The 13,525-nt window shown below is 34.7% G+C and overlaps 1 protein-coding gene and 1 non-coding gene across 7 annotated transcripts in view; one reads left to right on the top strand and one right to left on the bottom strand.

Annotated features, from left to right (window-relative positions):
• Positions 1 to 13,525, top strand: part of CD55 (CD55 molecule (Cromer blood group)) — a 49,349-nt gene that overhangs the window by 33,582 nt on the left and 2,242 nt on the right. For 2 of the 6 annotated variants that reach the window (XM_037039701.1, XM_037039702.1), the window contains exon 8: positions 11,811 to 11,883. The exons of the other annotated variants lie outside the window; for them this stretch is intronic. In XM_037039701.1, coding sequence (XP_036895596.1) covers positions 11,811 to 11,883 — 73 coding nt within the window. The remainder of the gene's footprint in view (positions 1 to 11,810; positions 11,884 to 13,525) is intronic. 6 annotated transcript variants of the gene reach the window in all.
• On the bottom strand, positions 11,587 to 11,690 carry LOC118982578 (U6 spliceosomal RNA). Its single transcript, XR_005065570.1, has one exon. It is a non-coding gene; the product is annotated as a U6 spliceosomal RNA (small nuclear RNA).

Genomic DNA, 13,525 nt, shown 5'->3' with positions numbered 1-13,525 from the left:
AAGGGTTTAATCTCCAAAATACAGAAAGAACACATACTACTCAACACCAGGAATACAAACAATCCAATGAAAAAATGGGCAAAGGATCTGAACAGACACTTCTCCAAGGACATGCAGATGGCCCATAGACGTATGAAAAGATTTTCATCACTAACTGTCAGAGAGCTGTAAATTAAAACCACAATGAGATATCACCTCACACCTGTCAGAATAGTCCAACCATGTTCTTGATCCAAGGCAGTTTTAGGACAATTTCAAATCATCGGGCCAATAAATCAAGTATTATTGCATGCCTATTATGTCAATGAATCACTCTAGGGGCTGAAGAAACACAAGAAAGAGACCATTACTAATACAGTTTCTGTCCTCAAATATTTTATAATTAAACAGAAACTGCTTCTTGACCATCTCTAGACTTCCATCTTATGCCCAAATGAAATAAAGAGTGCTACCTTTAATTCATTTCCTTTCTTTTCCTTTCCTTATCAATGAGTGAAAGCAAAGTAACTTTAAAAAAAATAACATTTAGCCCTGGCTGATGTAGCTCAGTGGATTGAGCATGGGCCTGTGAACCAAAGGATCGAGGTTTGATTCCCAGTGAGGGCACATGCCTGGGTTGCAAGGCCAGTTCCCAGGAGGGGATGCATGAGGGGCAACCATACATTGATACTTCTCTCCCTCTCTCCTTCCCTTCCCCTCTAAAGATTAATTAATTAATTCATTCATTCATTAAAGAATAAAAATAATGTTTATACAATGAAATACTATGCAGCAGAAAGAGAAAAGGAACTCATACCTTTCATGACAGCATGGATGGACCTATAGAGCATTATATTAAGTGAAATAAGGCAGGCAGTGAAAGACAAATACCATATGATCTCACCTGTAAATGGAACATAATCAACCAAACAAACAAATGAGCAAAATAGAACCAGAGACTTGGAACTAAAGAACAAACTGACAGTGGCCACAGGGGAAGAGGGAGGGAGTAATGGGGAAAGAAGGGGAAGGAGCAAGAAAAAGAACATGAATAGAGGATTCATGGGCACAGACAATAGAGGGGGATTAACCCTGGGAGTAGGGGTGAACAGGATAGGGGTGAGCAACGTGGAAAACAAGGGACAACTGTAACTGAAAAAAGAATATTAGATAAAGATTTATTATTAAAAATTTTAAAGACAATTACAATATTTTTAAAAATTCTGTTACTTTAGGCATGAGACCAAAACCATATATCTGTGTAGCAGTTTCTTTTTGAATTTGTTCCAGTCCATTTTTGTCCATAAATATATTATTTGATGTTATACATTAACTTCTATAAAAGATGGTAAGAGAAATGTTTGTTAAGAAGCAATACAGTTAAATTTGCATATTGATAAGTAGCATCCAATTAAACATTCACATAAAAAAGTGCATATTTTAAAATTATGTTCTTATAATATAGTCTCCTGTGTTTTACATGTATATATTAGCCAGAGGACTATAAAGCTGAAAACAGGTATTTTTTATTATTTAAGCAAATACCATACAATCTCACCTTTAACAGAAACCTAAACAACAAACCAAACAAGCAAGCAAAATATAACCAAAGACACTGAAATAGAGAACAGGCTGACAGTGACCAGAGGGGAGAGGGGAGGGAATTTCAGGGGAAAAGAAGAAGGGTTTACAGGAACAAGTATAAAGGAAACATGGACAAAAACTAAGGGGAGGTGGAGATGGGAGGGAGGTGGGGAGCACTAAGCGGGTGGGCTGGGATGGGAGTAAAAGACAAAAAACTGTACTTGAACAACAATTAAAATAAATCAATTAAAACATTTTAATAATTCCTTTATATTTTGAATAAACCTTCCCTAAGCTAAAAGATTTGTTTTGAAAGATTCAGAGTTGGAATTCAATTTTATTCTATATTTTAAATAGAAGTAAATGTATTATAAATGAAAATCTCATGATTTAATGTTGAAAACAGTGATATGTTTATAGATGAGCTTTTTCTTATGTGCTCAGTGGTGATCAATAAAGATTTGAAGTGCTTATTACTTTCTCTGAAATTCTTTTTTATGTATATTTTATTGATTATGCTATTATAGTTTTCCCAACTTCTGTCTACCCCTTATGATCCCTCTGCTCTGTACCCCCAACCCTCCAGCATTCCTCCTCCTTAGTTCATGTCCATGAGTTGTACATACAACTTCTTTGACTTCTCTGTTTCCTACACTATTCTTAACCCCTCCCTATTTTATGTCTACCATTTCTGCTTCTTATTCCCTGTACCTTTCACTCCTATTCTTCTCCTCCACCTCCCCACTGAAAAGCTTCCATGTGATTGTCACTTCTCTGATTCTGTTCCTGTTCAAGTTGTTTGCTTAGTTTTTGTTTTTGTTTTTCAAGTTCAGTCATTGGTAGTTGTAAGTTTGTTTTCATTTTACTGTTTATATTTTTGATAATTTTCTTTTTCTAAGGTAAGTCCCATTAATATTTCAAATAATAAGGGCTTGATGATGATGATCTCCTTTAACTTGACCTTATCTGAGAAGCACTTTATCTTGCCTTCCATTCTAAATGATAGTTTTGCTGGATAGAGTAATCTTGGATGTAGGTTTTTGCCTTTCATGACTTCGCACACTTTTTTCCAGCCCCTTCTTGACTGTAAGGTTTCCTTTGAGAAATCAGCTGATTGTCTTATGGGCACTCCTTTGTAGGTAACTTTCTCCTTGCCTTTTGCTGCTTTTAAGATGCTTTCTTTACATTTAATCTTGGGTAGCTTAATGATGATGTGCCTTGGTGTGTTCCTCCTTGGGTCCAAGTTTTTTGGGACTCTGAGTTTCCTGGACTTCCTGGGAATCTATTACCTTCACCAGATCGGGGAGGTTTTCTTTCATTATTTGTTCAAATACATTTTCAACATCTTACTGTTGTTTTTCTCCTTCTGGCACCCCTTTGTTTCTGATGTTATAGTGCTTAAAGTTGTCCCAGGGGTTCCTAAGCCTCTCCCCATTTTTTAAAATTCTTGTTTCTTCATTCTGTTCAGTTAGATGTTTATTTCTTTCTTTTATTCCAAATCATTGATCTGAGTCCTGGTTTCCTTCCCTTCAATGTTGGTTTCCTGTATATTTTGCTTTATTTCATTTTAAGTAGCCTTCATTTCTTTCTTCATTTTGTGACTGGGCTAAATCAGTTCTGTGAGCATCCTGATTACCAGTGTTTTGAACTCTGAGTCAGATAGGTTGTCTGTCTCCTCATTGCTTAGCTCTTTTTCTGGAGTTCTGATATGTTCTTTAATTTAGGCCATATTTCTTTGTCTCAGCTCACCTGTTATGTTGTAAGAGTGCAGGGCCTTAGGTATTCACTGGGGCCGGGCAACTCTCTTTGCTGCATTTTGGTGCTGTCTGTGGGGGAGGGGCCCGAGGGGGAATAATGGGGCTTGCTCTGCTCTAGCCCCACTTTCTAAGGAACTCTTGTGTAAAACTGGGAGTTTCTCCCACTGTGGTAGCCCCCACATTAGTTTACAGGTAGCTTTGAGTATTTAGTTTCCTGTCCAGTCAGCCCTGCCTTGCCCATATAATCCACCACCTTACTGCTTGTCCTCTTTACTTCCTGCTGTCTCCATCTCTGCCCCTCCTATTGGTCTAGGTGGATGTTTCTTTAACTCATTGGTTGCCAGAGTTCCATGCAGTTTGATTTTCTGGCACNATTTTTATTTTTATTTAATTCTTTTGCAAGTACAGTTTTTTGTCTTATATTCCCAGCCCTGCACCCCCCAGTGCTCCCCGCCTCTCTCCCATTTCCGCCCCCACCTTAATTATTGTCCATGTGTCCTTTATACTTATTCATGTGAGTCCCTCCCCTTTCCCCCTATGATTCTCTCCCCTCTCCTCTCTGGACCCTGTCAGCCTGTTCTCAATTTCAGTGTCTTTGGTTATATTTTGCTTGTTTGTTTGTTTTGTTGTTTAGGTTCCTGTTAAAGGCGAGATCATATGGTATTTGTCTTTCACCGCCTGGCTTATTTCGCTCAACATAATGCTCCCAGTTCCATCCATGATGTTGCAAAGGGTAGTAGTTCCTTCTTCCTTTCTGCAGCATAGAATTCCATTGTGTAAATGTACCATAGCTTTTTGATCCAGTCATTTACCAATGGGCTTCTAGGTTGCTTCCAACTCTTGGCTATTGTAAATCATGTTGCTATGAACATCAGGGTGCATAGGTTCTTTTGGATTGGTGTTTCAGGGTTCTTAGGATATACTCCTAATAGTGCAATTGCTGAGTCAAAAGGCACGTTCATTTTTAGTTTTCTTAGAAAATTCCATACTGTTTTCCAGAGTGGTTGTACCAGTCTGCAATCCCACCAACAGTGAACTAGGGTCCCCTTTTCCCCACAACCTCTCCAGCACTTGTTGTTTGTTTCTTTGTTTATGATAGCCATTCTGACTGGTGTAAAGTGGTATCTCATAGTGGTTTTAATTTGCATCTCTCTGATAGCTAGCAATATCAAGCATCTTTTCATGTGTCTCTGGATCCTCTGTATGTCCTCCTTGGCTAAGTGTCTGTTCAAGTCCTTTGCCCAATTTTTAATCGTGTTGCTTGTCTTCTTTGAGTGGAGTGGAGTGAGTTCTTTGTATATGTTGGAGATTAAACCTTTGTCTGAGGTATCATTGACAAATATGTTTTCCCAAACTGTTGCTTCTCTTTTTCTCTTGATACTGTTTTCCTTAGCCATGCAGAAGCTTTTAATTTTGATGAGATCCCATTTGTTTATTCTTTCCTTTATGTCCCTTGCTCTAGGGGACATATCAGCAAAAATCTTGCTGTGTGGAATATCTGAGATTTTCCTGTCAATGTTCTCCTCTAGGGCTTTAATGGTTTCACAGCTTATATTTAAGTCTTTTATCCACCTTGAATTAATTTTGGTGTATGGTGTAAGTTGATGCTCAAGTTTCATTTTTTTGCATGTAGCTGTCCAGTTCTCCAAACACCATTTGTTGAAGAGGCTATCTTTACTCCATTTTATGTTATTGCCCCCTTTGTCAAATATTAATTGACTGTAGAGAGTTGGGTTTATTTCTGGGCTCTCTGTTCTCTTCCATTGGTCTATGTGCCTGTTTTTATGCCAGTACCAGGCTGTTTTCATTACAGTGGCCTTGTAATACAGTTTGATATCAGGTATTGTGATCCCTCCTACTTTGTTCTTCTTTCTCAAAATTGTGGCTGCTATTCGGGGTCTTTTATGGTTCCATATAAATTTTTGAAGTGTTTGTTCTATGTCTGTGAAATATGCCACTGGAACTTTAATAGGTATTGCACTGAATCTGTAAATTGCTTTGGGTAGTATGGACATTTTGATGATGTTAATTCTTCTAATCCATGAGCATGGTATATGTTTCCATTCGTATGTGTCTTCCTTGATTTCTTTCTTCAGTGTTGTATAGTTTTCGGCGTACAGGTTTTTAACCTCCTTGGTTAGGTTTATTCCCAGATATTTTATTTTTGTTTTTGCTATATTGAATGGGATTTTTTTTTGGTTTTGCAATGAACCTAAGGGGTTCTACCTATACCTCCATCTTGGCTGAAACTCCTATTTTCTCTGAAGTTCTTGAAGTATATACTCTGTGATTTCCCAGTTAGCTTTCCTCAACGTTAGCTGTAATTTTAGCTTGTGCTCAAAAGAAAGAACTCTGTCCCTCTTAAATCAGACATATGGCAATATTTTTCTTTGTGATCCTATACTTGGAAAACATAAACTTGAAAATTATCTTCATTTCATTTTTAGAATGGTAATTTGATATTTTAATAAATATTTTTTTATTTTTAATTACAATTGACATACAGTGTTTTATTAATTTTACTGTCCAACCCAGTGATTAGACATTATGTAACTAAGTAAATGATCACCTAGATAAATCATGTACTCACCTGACATCATACATAATTATTACAATTTATTGACTATATTTTTAATGTTGGACTTTATGTCCCCATGGCTATTTTGTAAATACCAATTTGTACTTATTAATCTCTTCACAATTTTTATCCATTCTGCCAATCCTCCTTCCATCTGGCAACCTTCAAAATGTTCTCTGTATCTATGAGTCTGTTTGTGTTCTGCTTGCTAACCTATTTTTTAAATTCTAGATATAATTAAAATCATATGCAATTTATATTCTTTTGTCTGACTTATTTCACTCAGCACAATACCCTATAGGTCCATCCATGTTGTTGTAGATGGCAAGATTTCATTCTTTTTATGTCTGAGTCATATATCATTGTATATATGTACAACTTTTTCTTTATTTATTCATCAATTTATAGACACTTAGATTGCATTCATAACTTGGCTATTTTAAAAAATGCTGTAATATAAATGTGAGTGTATATGTCTTTTTGATTTAGTGTTTTGGGTTTCTTTGGATAAATATCCAGAAGTGAAATTACTGGATCCTTCTTTGTCTCTTGTTATATAGCTTTTGTTTTATAGCCTGTTTTCTCTGGTATAACTATTGCTACTTGAGCTTTTTATTTGTTTCTTTGTTTCCATTTTGATGAAATATCTTTTTCCATCTCCTTACATTTAGTCTGTGTGTGTGTCTTTCAATTTGGGCATGTCTCTTGTAGACAACATATGTAATGTGCTTATTTTGTTATCCATTCAGCCAGCATATGTGTTTTCATTGGAGCATTTAATCCATTTGAATTTAGAATAATTGTTGATAGACATACATTTATTACCATTGTGTTATAATATCTTAATCTTTTTTCTTCTTAAAGAAGACCCTTTAACATTTTTGTACTACTGGTTTAGTGGTGATGAACTTTTTTAGCTTTTCTTGTCTGAGAAGCTCTTTATCTGTTCTTCAGTTCTAAATGATTATTTTTCTGGGTAGAGTAATCTTGGTTGTAGGTCCTTACTTTTCATCATTTTGAATATTTCTTGCTAATTCCCTCTGGCCTGCAAAGTTTCTGTTGATAAATTAGCTTACAGTCTTATAGGATCTCCCTTATAGATAACTGCTTTTCTCTTTCTGTTTTTAAGATTCTCTCTTTGTCTTTAGCCCTTGGCATTTATTTTATTTTATTTTTATATATTTTATTGTTGTTCACATACAGTTGTCTCCATTTTCACCCCACCTTGGCCTCCTGCCTCACCCATCCTGTCCTCCCACCCCTGAACCTACCCCCTTTGACTTTGTTCATGTGTCCTTTATACATGTTCCTTAATGGACCTTACCCTATTTTTACCTATTATCCTTCTCCCCTCTAGTTACTGTCAATTTGTTCTTTATTTCAATGTCTCTTGTTATATTTTGCTTGCTTGTTTTGTTGACTAGGCTCCACTTATAGGTGAGATCATAATGGTATTTGTCTTTCACTGACTGACTTATCTCACTAAGCATAATAGTCTCCAGTTCTGTCCATGCTCTCACAAAGAGTAGGAATTCCTTCTTTTTTCTTTCTTTCTGCTGCTTGGTATTCCACTGTGTGGAGAGCCACACTCAGATGCATTATAATTAAAATACCCATGGTTACTCAGCTTCTCTTGCTGCTTTTAAGCTTTTCTTTTTATCATTAACCCCTGGCATTTTAATTATAATGCATCTTGGTGTGGTCCTGTTTGGGTTTATCTTTTTTGAGACTCTTTGTATTTCCTGGATTTATAAGTCTGTTTCATTCACCAGATTAGGGAAGTTTTCTGTTGTTATTTTTTTCTAATAAGTTTTCAATTATTGCTCTCTTTCCTCCTTCCAGATATGAATGTTGGTACGCTTGAAGTTGTTTCAGAGTCTCCTTGTGCTATCCTTATGTTTTGGATTATTTTTTCTTTTTGTTATTCTTATTTGGTATTTTCTGCTTCCTTATGTTCTAAATCTAATTTGATGCTCTGCTTCACCTACTCCACAGTTTATTCCCTGTAATGTATTCTTCATTTCTGGTTTTTTTTTTTACTGTTCTCTTTCTTTGTTTTTATGTTTCTTATCTCTTTGTTAAAGTTCTTACTAAGTGCATCTATTCTTCTATGTTCTTTGGGGATCTTTATAACCAGTGTTTTGAACTCTACATATAGTAAATAGCTTGTCTTTGTTTGTTTGCTTTTGCATTTGTTTTTTACAGCCAGAAGTGTAATGAGGACTTCTTTTCCTAGCACTGGAACCCTGGGCTGGAGGACCTAATGAGGGGCTAGGACCCCTAGCTCCCCAGTGAGGGCCCTCAGCAGCCCAGATATCCCTCACAATTTTTTAACCATCACATATAGGTGTGAGATTAGCCCCTTATGAGTCTCTTCCCCTTTTGCCAGTGTTGATGTCTCTTCTTCTCTCAATCCCTAGTGGCACAACTTCCATTCAGCTAGGTTTCAGGAAGTTCCAAGTGATGATTATCTTGTAGTTTGTAATTCTGATGTGATTATGAGAGAATTTTAGGACCATATTTACCCATGCTGCCATCGTGACTGGAGCTCTTCATCTCTTCAATTTATTTTGTGAATTAGGTCACTTTTTTTCAATTTAAAGATAAACAAACTCTACCTCAAGGAAATGTATTTTGTTGACTATACTGCAATGCAACTGAATAACAGTTAATATTATCACTTTGAAAGTATATAAATTTTTGTCTGTTTAATTCTGGTAAGAAAGAGAGACTGACTAATCTCAAGAAATGAAATCTCTATAGTGGATTTTAAAGATATCCTTCTGCTGGTTCTATATTAGTGTTTCTCACTTTTTTCACTACTGCTCTCTCCCTTTCATGGAAATTTAAAAACATTTTTAGACACTTCATAAATTTTATAATATCGCTGTGTCCCATTTTTTTAGCTGAGAGAACTCTGCTTTTGTAAGATCCATACTTTGCTCAAGGTCACACAGCTACTAAGTACTTAAATGGAGGCCAATGACTAGTTTTTCTAGCACTAGGTACTTGAAAAGATTCTGGTCCTAGTGGCAGGACAAGAGCTGCACAATTCAGATTTGAAAATTAATTTATTCCTGATTTTTTACCCACCCCCATTGTTTGAAATCTGTATTGTGACATTTTTAAGTCTCTTTGGGGAATTAATAGGTCAATTGAAAGAATATTTAAAACTTAGGGAATAGCCTTGGCTGGTGTGGTTCAGTGGACTGAGTGCCAACCTGAGAACTGAAAAGTCACCAATTCAATTCCCAGTCAGGGAACATGCCTGGGTTGCAGGCAAGGTCCCCAGTAGCCACACACTGATGTTTCTCTCCCTTTTTCTCCCTCCTTTCCCCTCTCTCTAAAAATAAATAAATACAAATTCAAAAAATTTGAATATTCAGTAAAATATCAAAATACTTTTTGATATCCTTTAAATATTATATGCATATTTACTGCTTTATATATCTACCTGAATGTGGCATGTGTTATAGATTAGCCCACATCGAAGTGTATTTTCAAGCATCTTGAACTATTGGTGGTGATTTAAATGTATAACTTGTTAATATGGGGTCTTCACTGTGCCTTAATACCTGTCTATGAATGGCATGCTTAAACCCCATTATAAAGTGACTTCAACTATCTACTTGTTATTTAGAGTTAAGAAGTCAGATAATAATGTAATTCTCCAGTGATCTTTTTAGTCTGGAAAAGGAAGTATATAGATTTTTTTTCATTTAAAAAATTTGAAGCCCTGACTGGTATGGCTCAGTTGGATGGGCATTGTTCTGCAAATTGAAGGGTCACTGGTTTGATTCCTGGTCAGGGCACATGCCTGGGTTTTGGGTTCAGTCCCCCTTTGGGGCACATGCAGGAGGCAACTGATTGATATTTCTCTCTCACATTGATGTTTCTCTCCTTCTCTTTCTAAAAATAAATAAATAGAATATTTTTTAAAAACTTTTGAAGAAATACTGAAGCCTAGAAAATTCATTGATAATAGCAAGATACTTAAAGGGTACTGCAAGTTGTAGTACCCTTACAACTTGACTTACAGATCTGAAAATTTAAGGTTTACCCAAGTACATCCTTTTTTCTTCTGCAAAAGTCCCTTTCCAGTGTGATTTTACTTATCCACACACCTCATTCCCTTTATCTGTTACACTGAATAAGCTTATAAGGAAAAACAAAGCCTATCCACAACTTTCTTATATTTTAGAGCATATGAATACATTTCTACTTTATTCGATATATGTGAGACCTTTGGAAGTGACTAGGTGAACCTATTTTTCCTCAGAAAAGGAGACAAGCATCATTTAATTAACACCAGATCTTGAGGGTAGAGTTCTGACTTGGGTTTTTCTAAAATGAAGATGATATTTTATATATTGTCCTATCTGCAAAAAAGTCATATGAAATGATTTAATAAATATTTACTGAGTACCTTCTACTATTTTCCAAGCACTATGCTATTTACTGGAGGTGATCAAATGAGGCAATAGGTGGCAAACTGCTCTGTGGCATTTTAAATAGTATGTAAAAATAGTTCTACATCAGGGAACATTACCAAAATACTCCTTTTTCTTGGAGAAAATAATTTTTTAAATGATATAATTTTTCTTCCTCAGAGCTCTTCAGTTAATGACTAGGAATATTGGGATCACAATAATAATTTTATTCATAATACATAGTTTCATCTACCCTCATTGAATAAATATTAAATTGATGTTGATTCACCTTTGGGATGCTTTTCCATAGATACCAAGTGGATTTTGACATCATGAACTATTGCCTTTATACCTTAAAATTTTTTCTTCTTTCTAATTTGTGAGACAGTACTCTTTTAATAATTTATAAAAGCAGTCATTATATAAATTTGTCTCTCAAATTTTTGTTGTTTGCTTTGGTTTTCTGTTAACCATTAACCCATACACACTTTCTTGTAGAATTACATATATATACTGAGTATTGTTCTAGAACTAGGCTTTTATTTCTCTGGCTATTTTATTTATCTGGCTAAAATAGATATAGCTATTTTAGATCACTTTTAAATTTCTGTCTTTGTTTACCATTCAAATTGAAAATGGGATGAATGGGACATAATGAATAAAAAATTCTGAAGAACCATGATTTATTTTATGAATATTGTTGTCTCAAGCTAATGATATGATCCTAGAGCATAAGTTAAAAAAATTGATTGGATGAAGTACTGTAAAAAACTTAATTGTGATGTAAACAGCTGTTTTTTAAATTATGTGCCCATATAGTAATGCAATTGTGTGATAACTATATATTGCTGATTTGGAACCAAATGGCACCTATTATGCACATTAGGTTCCATTTGCTTTTCTGGTATCATCTCTAATTTCCTTTGTAGTACAGATCAGAAGAGTAGACTTCAAGGACATTGGAGGGTAGAGTGAGAATGAAATACATATATGAAGGATCAAAGCATTTAGAATTAAGCATAGTGGGGTTAAAACACTTTATAACCTTCTTAAACCTGTCAATCAAATTTTATTTGATCATTATGATACTTTATTTTTACTATTGTATTTCATTTTTTGAAAGAAAACAGGACAAAGGATAAATAATGTAGAATTTTTACTCTCAAACTCTTAACACAAGGAAGCTCTATGCAAAACGTAATTTCTGTCTTCTCTCTATATTTTTTTAAATGTGGAATGCTTTACAAATTTGCACAATTACACTGTATATTACCCCTGTGCAAAATCACAAAATCTTTGCACAGGGGCCATGCTAATCTTCTCTGTATCATTCTAATTTTAGTATATGTGCTGCTGAAGCACATGCTTCTATGTTTTCTTTAACTTGCTTCATAAACAGTATGTTTGTCGTTGCAAAATTACATTGTATATGTAATTGCTTATGTTTTTATTAACTATGTTACCAAATTTTTCTCCCTCAAGGACTTGTTGCTGGTACTTTAATAACTGGTATCATAATTCTAGGCAAAATTTTCTGGGACCGTGGAAAATCAGGGTGAGCAGAAATTCTGATGACCTAAAACATTTGTTCGTAGCTTCTTTCCAATAAAACTTGATACCTTATCACAAATAGATAATTTTCTTAGCTTAATTGTATTTTTTGACATGATATCTCTTTATTTCTTTTGTCTATAATTGCTATGCTTGATGAACAGACTCTACCTTTTTTAAATTTCTCAATATACTCAAGGACATTAACAACACTTCAAAGGAAAATTATTTGAAAACCAAAGTCTCACTTTGCAATCTATTAATCACTTTACATTTTTTTAGAATAATTTATGGTAGCATAGGTGTGCTGTGCAGAAACAAAGAAATCTAGGAAGAGCCAACCTCTAACCTACTGTAAATTGCTAGTAATTTGGCCTTTTTCTGAGTTGTGTTTCTTGATACCTGCCAGTCTAACCAGAAACAGCCCAGTGGTTAACAGGACAGGCTTTATAATCTGACTGCTTGGTTCAAACTGTCAGCTGCTTATGTGCCATGTCACTGTGAGCAACTTAACCTCTGTAGGGCTCAGTTTTCTCACTGAGAAAATAGTGGACATAGAGAACCTGCCTTCTGGGATGGTGGTAAGGATCTAATGAGTTTCTACCTGTAAAGAGGTTAGAATAGTGTTCGTCATGTGGTAAGCCCTCAGATGGTAAAAGAGTAACACACAGGAAAAATATCAGTATTGTTTGAAACATCTAATCTGCATTAAAATTCATATACTAAGTATATTGTCATGGTTGGCTCTTATATTCTGTAGACAAACAGAGGATTATTTAAACTGACACCCTTCTGTTTTCTTGTACATTTTATTGTTGAGAAAACTAATTTTGGAGTTTATATAAACTCTTGAGTGATTTCTATACTTCCCTAATGCCTACATTTTCACCCCAATAAATGCAATAACAAAGAGAGGAAAATAAAATAAAGCTCTTCTTACTGGTAAAAATAAATAAATAAAAATTACGTATAATGTATGTATCTATGTAAATTTTGAGTACCTATAAGTTTTAAATTGCCTTTTTCTCATAATAGTAAAGTGCAGAAAATGTTAGTTTGTATTTAAATATTTCTTTAAATAGCAATTTTAAAATAATTATGACATTAATAAGTGCATAATACAGCAAAAAGACAAGAAAAGCTATATTTTAATGCTGTTACTAAAATGCCTATTTTAATTTTTAGGGTGCTATGACCTATGTACTTTCTGCTCCATATAACTCTTTCTCCTTAAATTAAAAATATTATTTAAGCCTATTATAAGCTAAAGTATGTGAATGTTCTTTAAATCTCTAAATGGTTCAATATTTTAGTAAAAATATTTGACTTTATTTGGTCCTGGAGTTTTTAAAGTAGTTTTTACTGTTAATCAAGTAATCTAGATGTTATAATAACAAATATAATAAAATACAACTTTCTATTCAGATTTTTCAAAAACTTTTAAAAAATACAATTTAGAGCCTGGCAAAAATGAACAGAGGTCTAAGTCACGTGAGATGAGTTGTACAGATGTCCCAGCAAAACTACTCTAGAGAAAAGTAAACTACCCACCTACGGTCCTCCTTGCATTTGTCCCAGCTCTCTGTCTGGATTAGAGCATTATCAGTTTACCTTCTGTGATTTGGGACTCTGAAGGGGAGAGAGGT

This window comes from Sturnira hondurensis, unplaced genomic scaffold (assembly GCF_014824575.4).
Source record: "Sturnira hondurensis isolate 20B ecotype Veracruz unplaced genomic scaffold, ASM1482457v3 Scaffold0025400, whole genome shotgun sequence".
In the NCBI taxonomy this organism is placed as follows: Eukaryota; Metazoa; Chordata; class Mammalia; order Chiroptera; family Phyllostomidae; genus Sturnira; species Sturnira hondurensis.
Note: the sequence above shows the minus strand (reverse complement) of the source record. Positions and strands in the feature narration are given on the sequence as shown.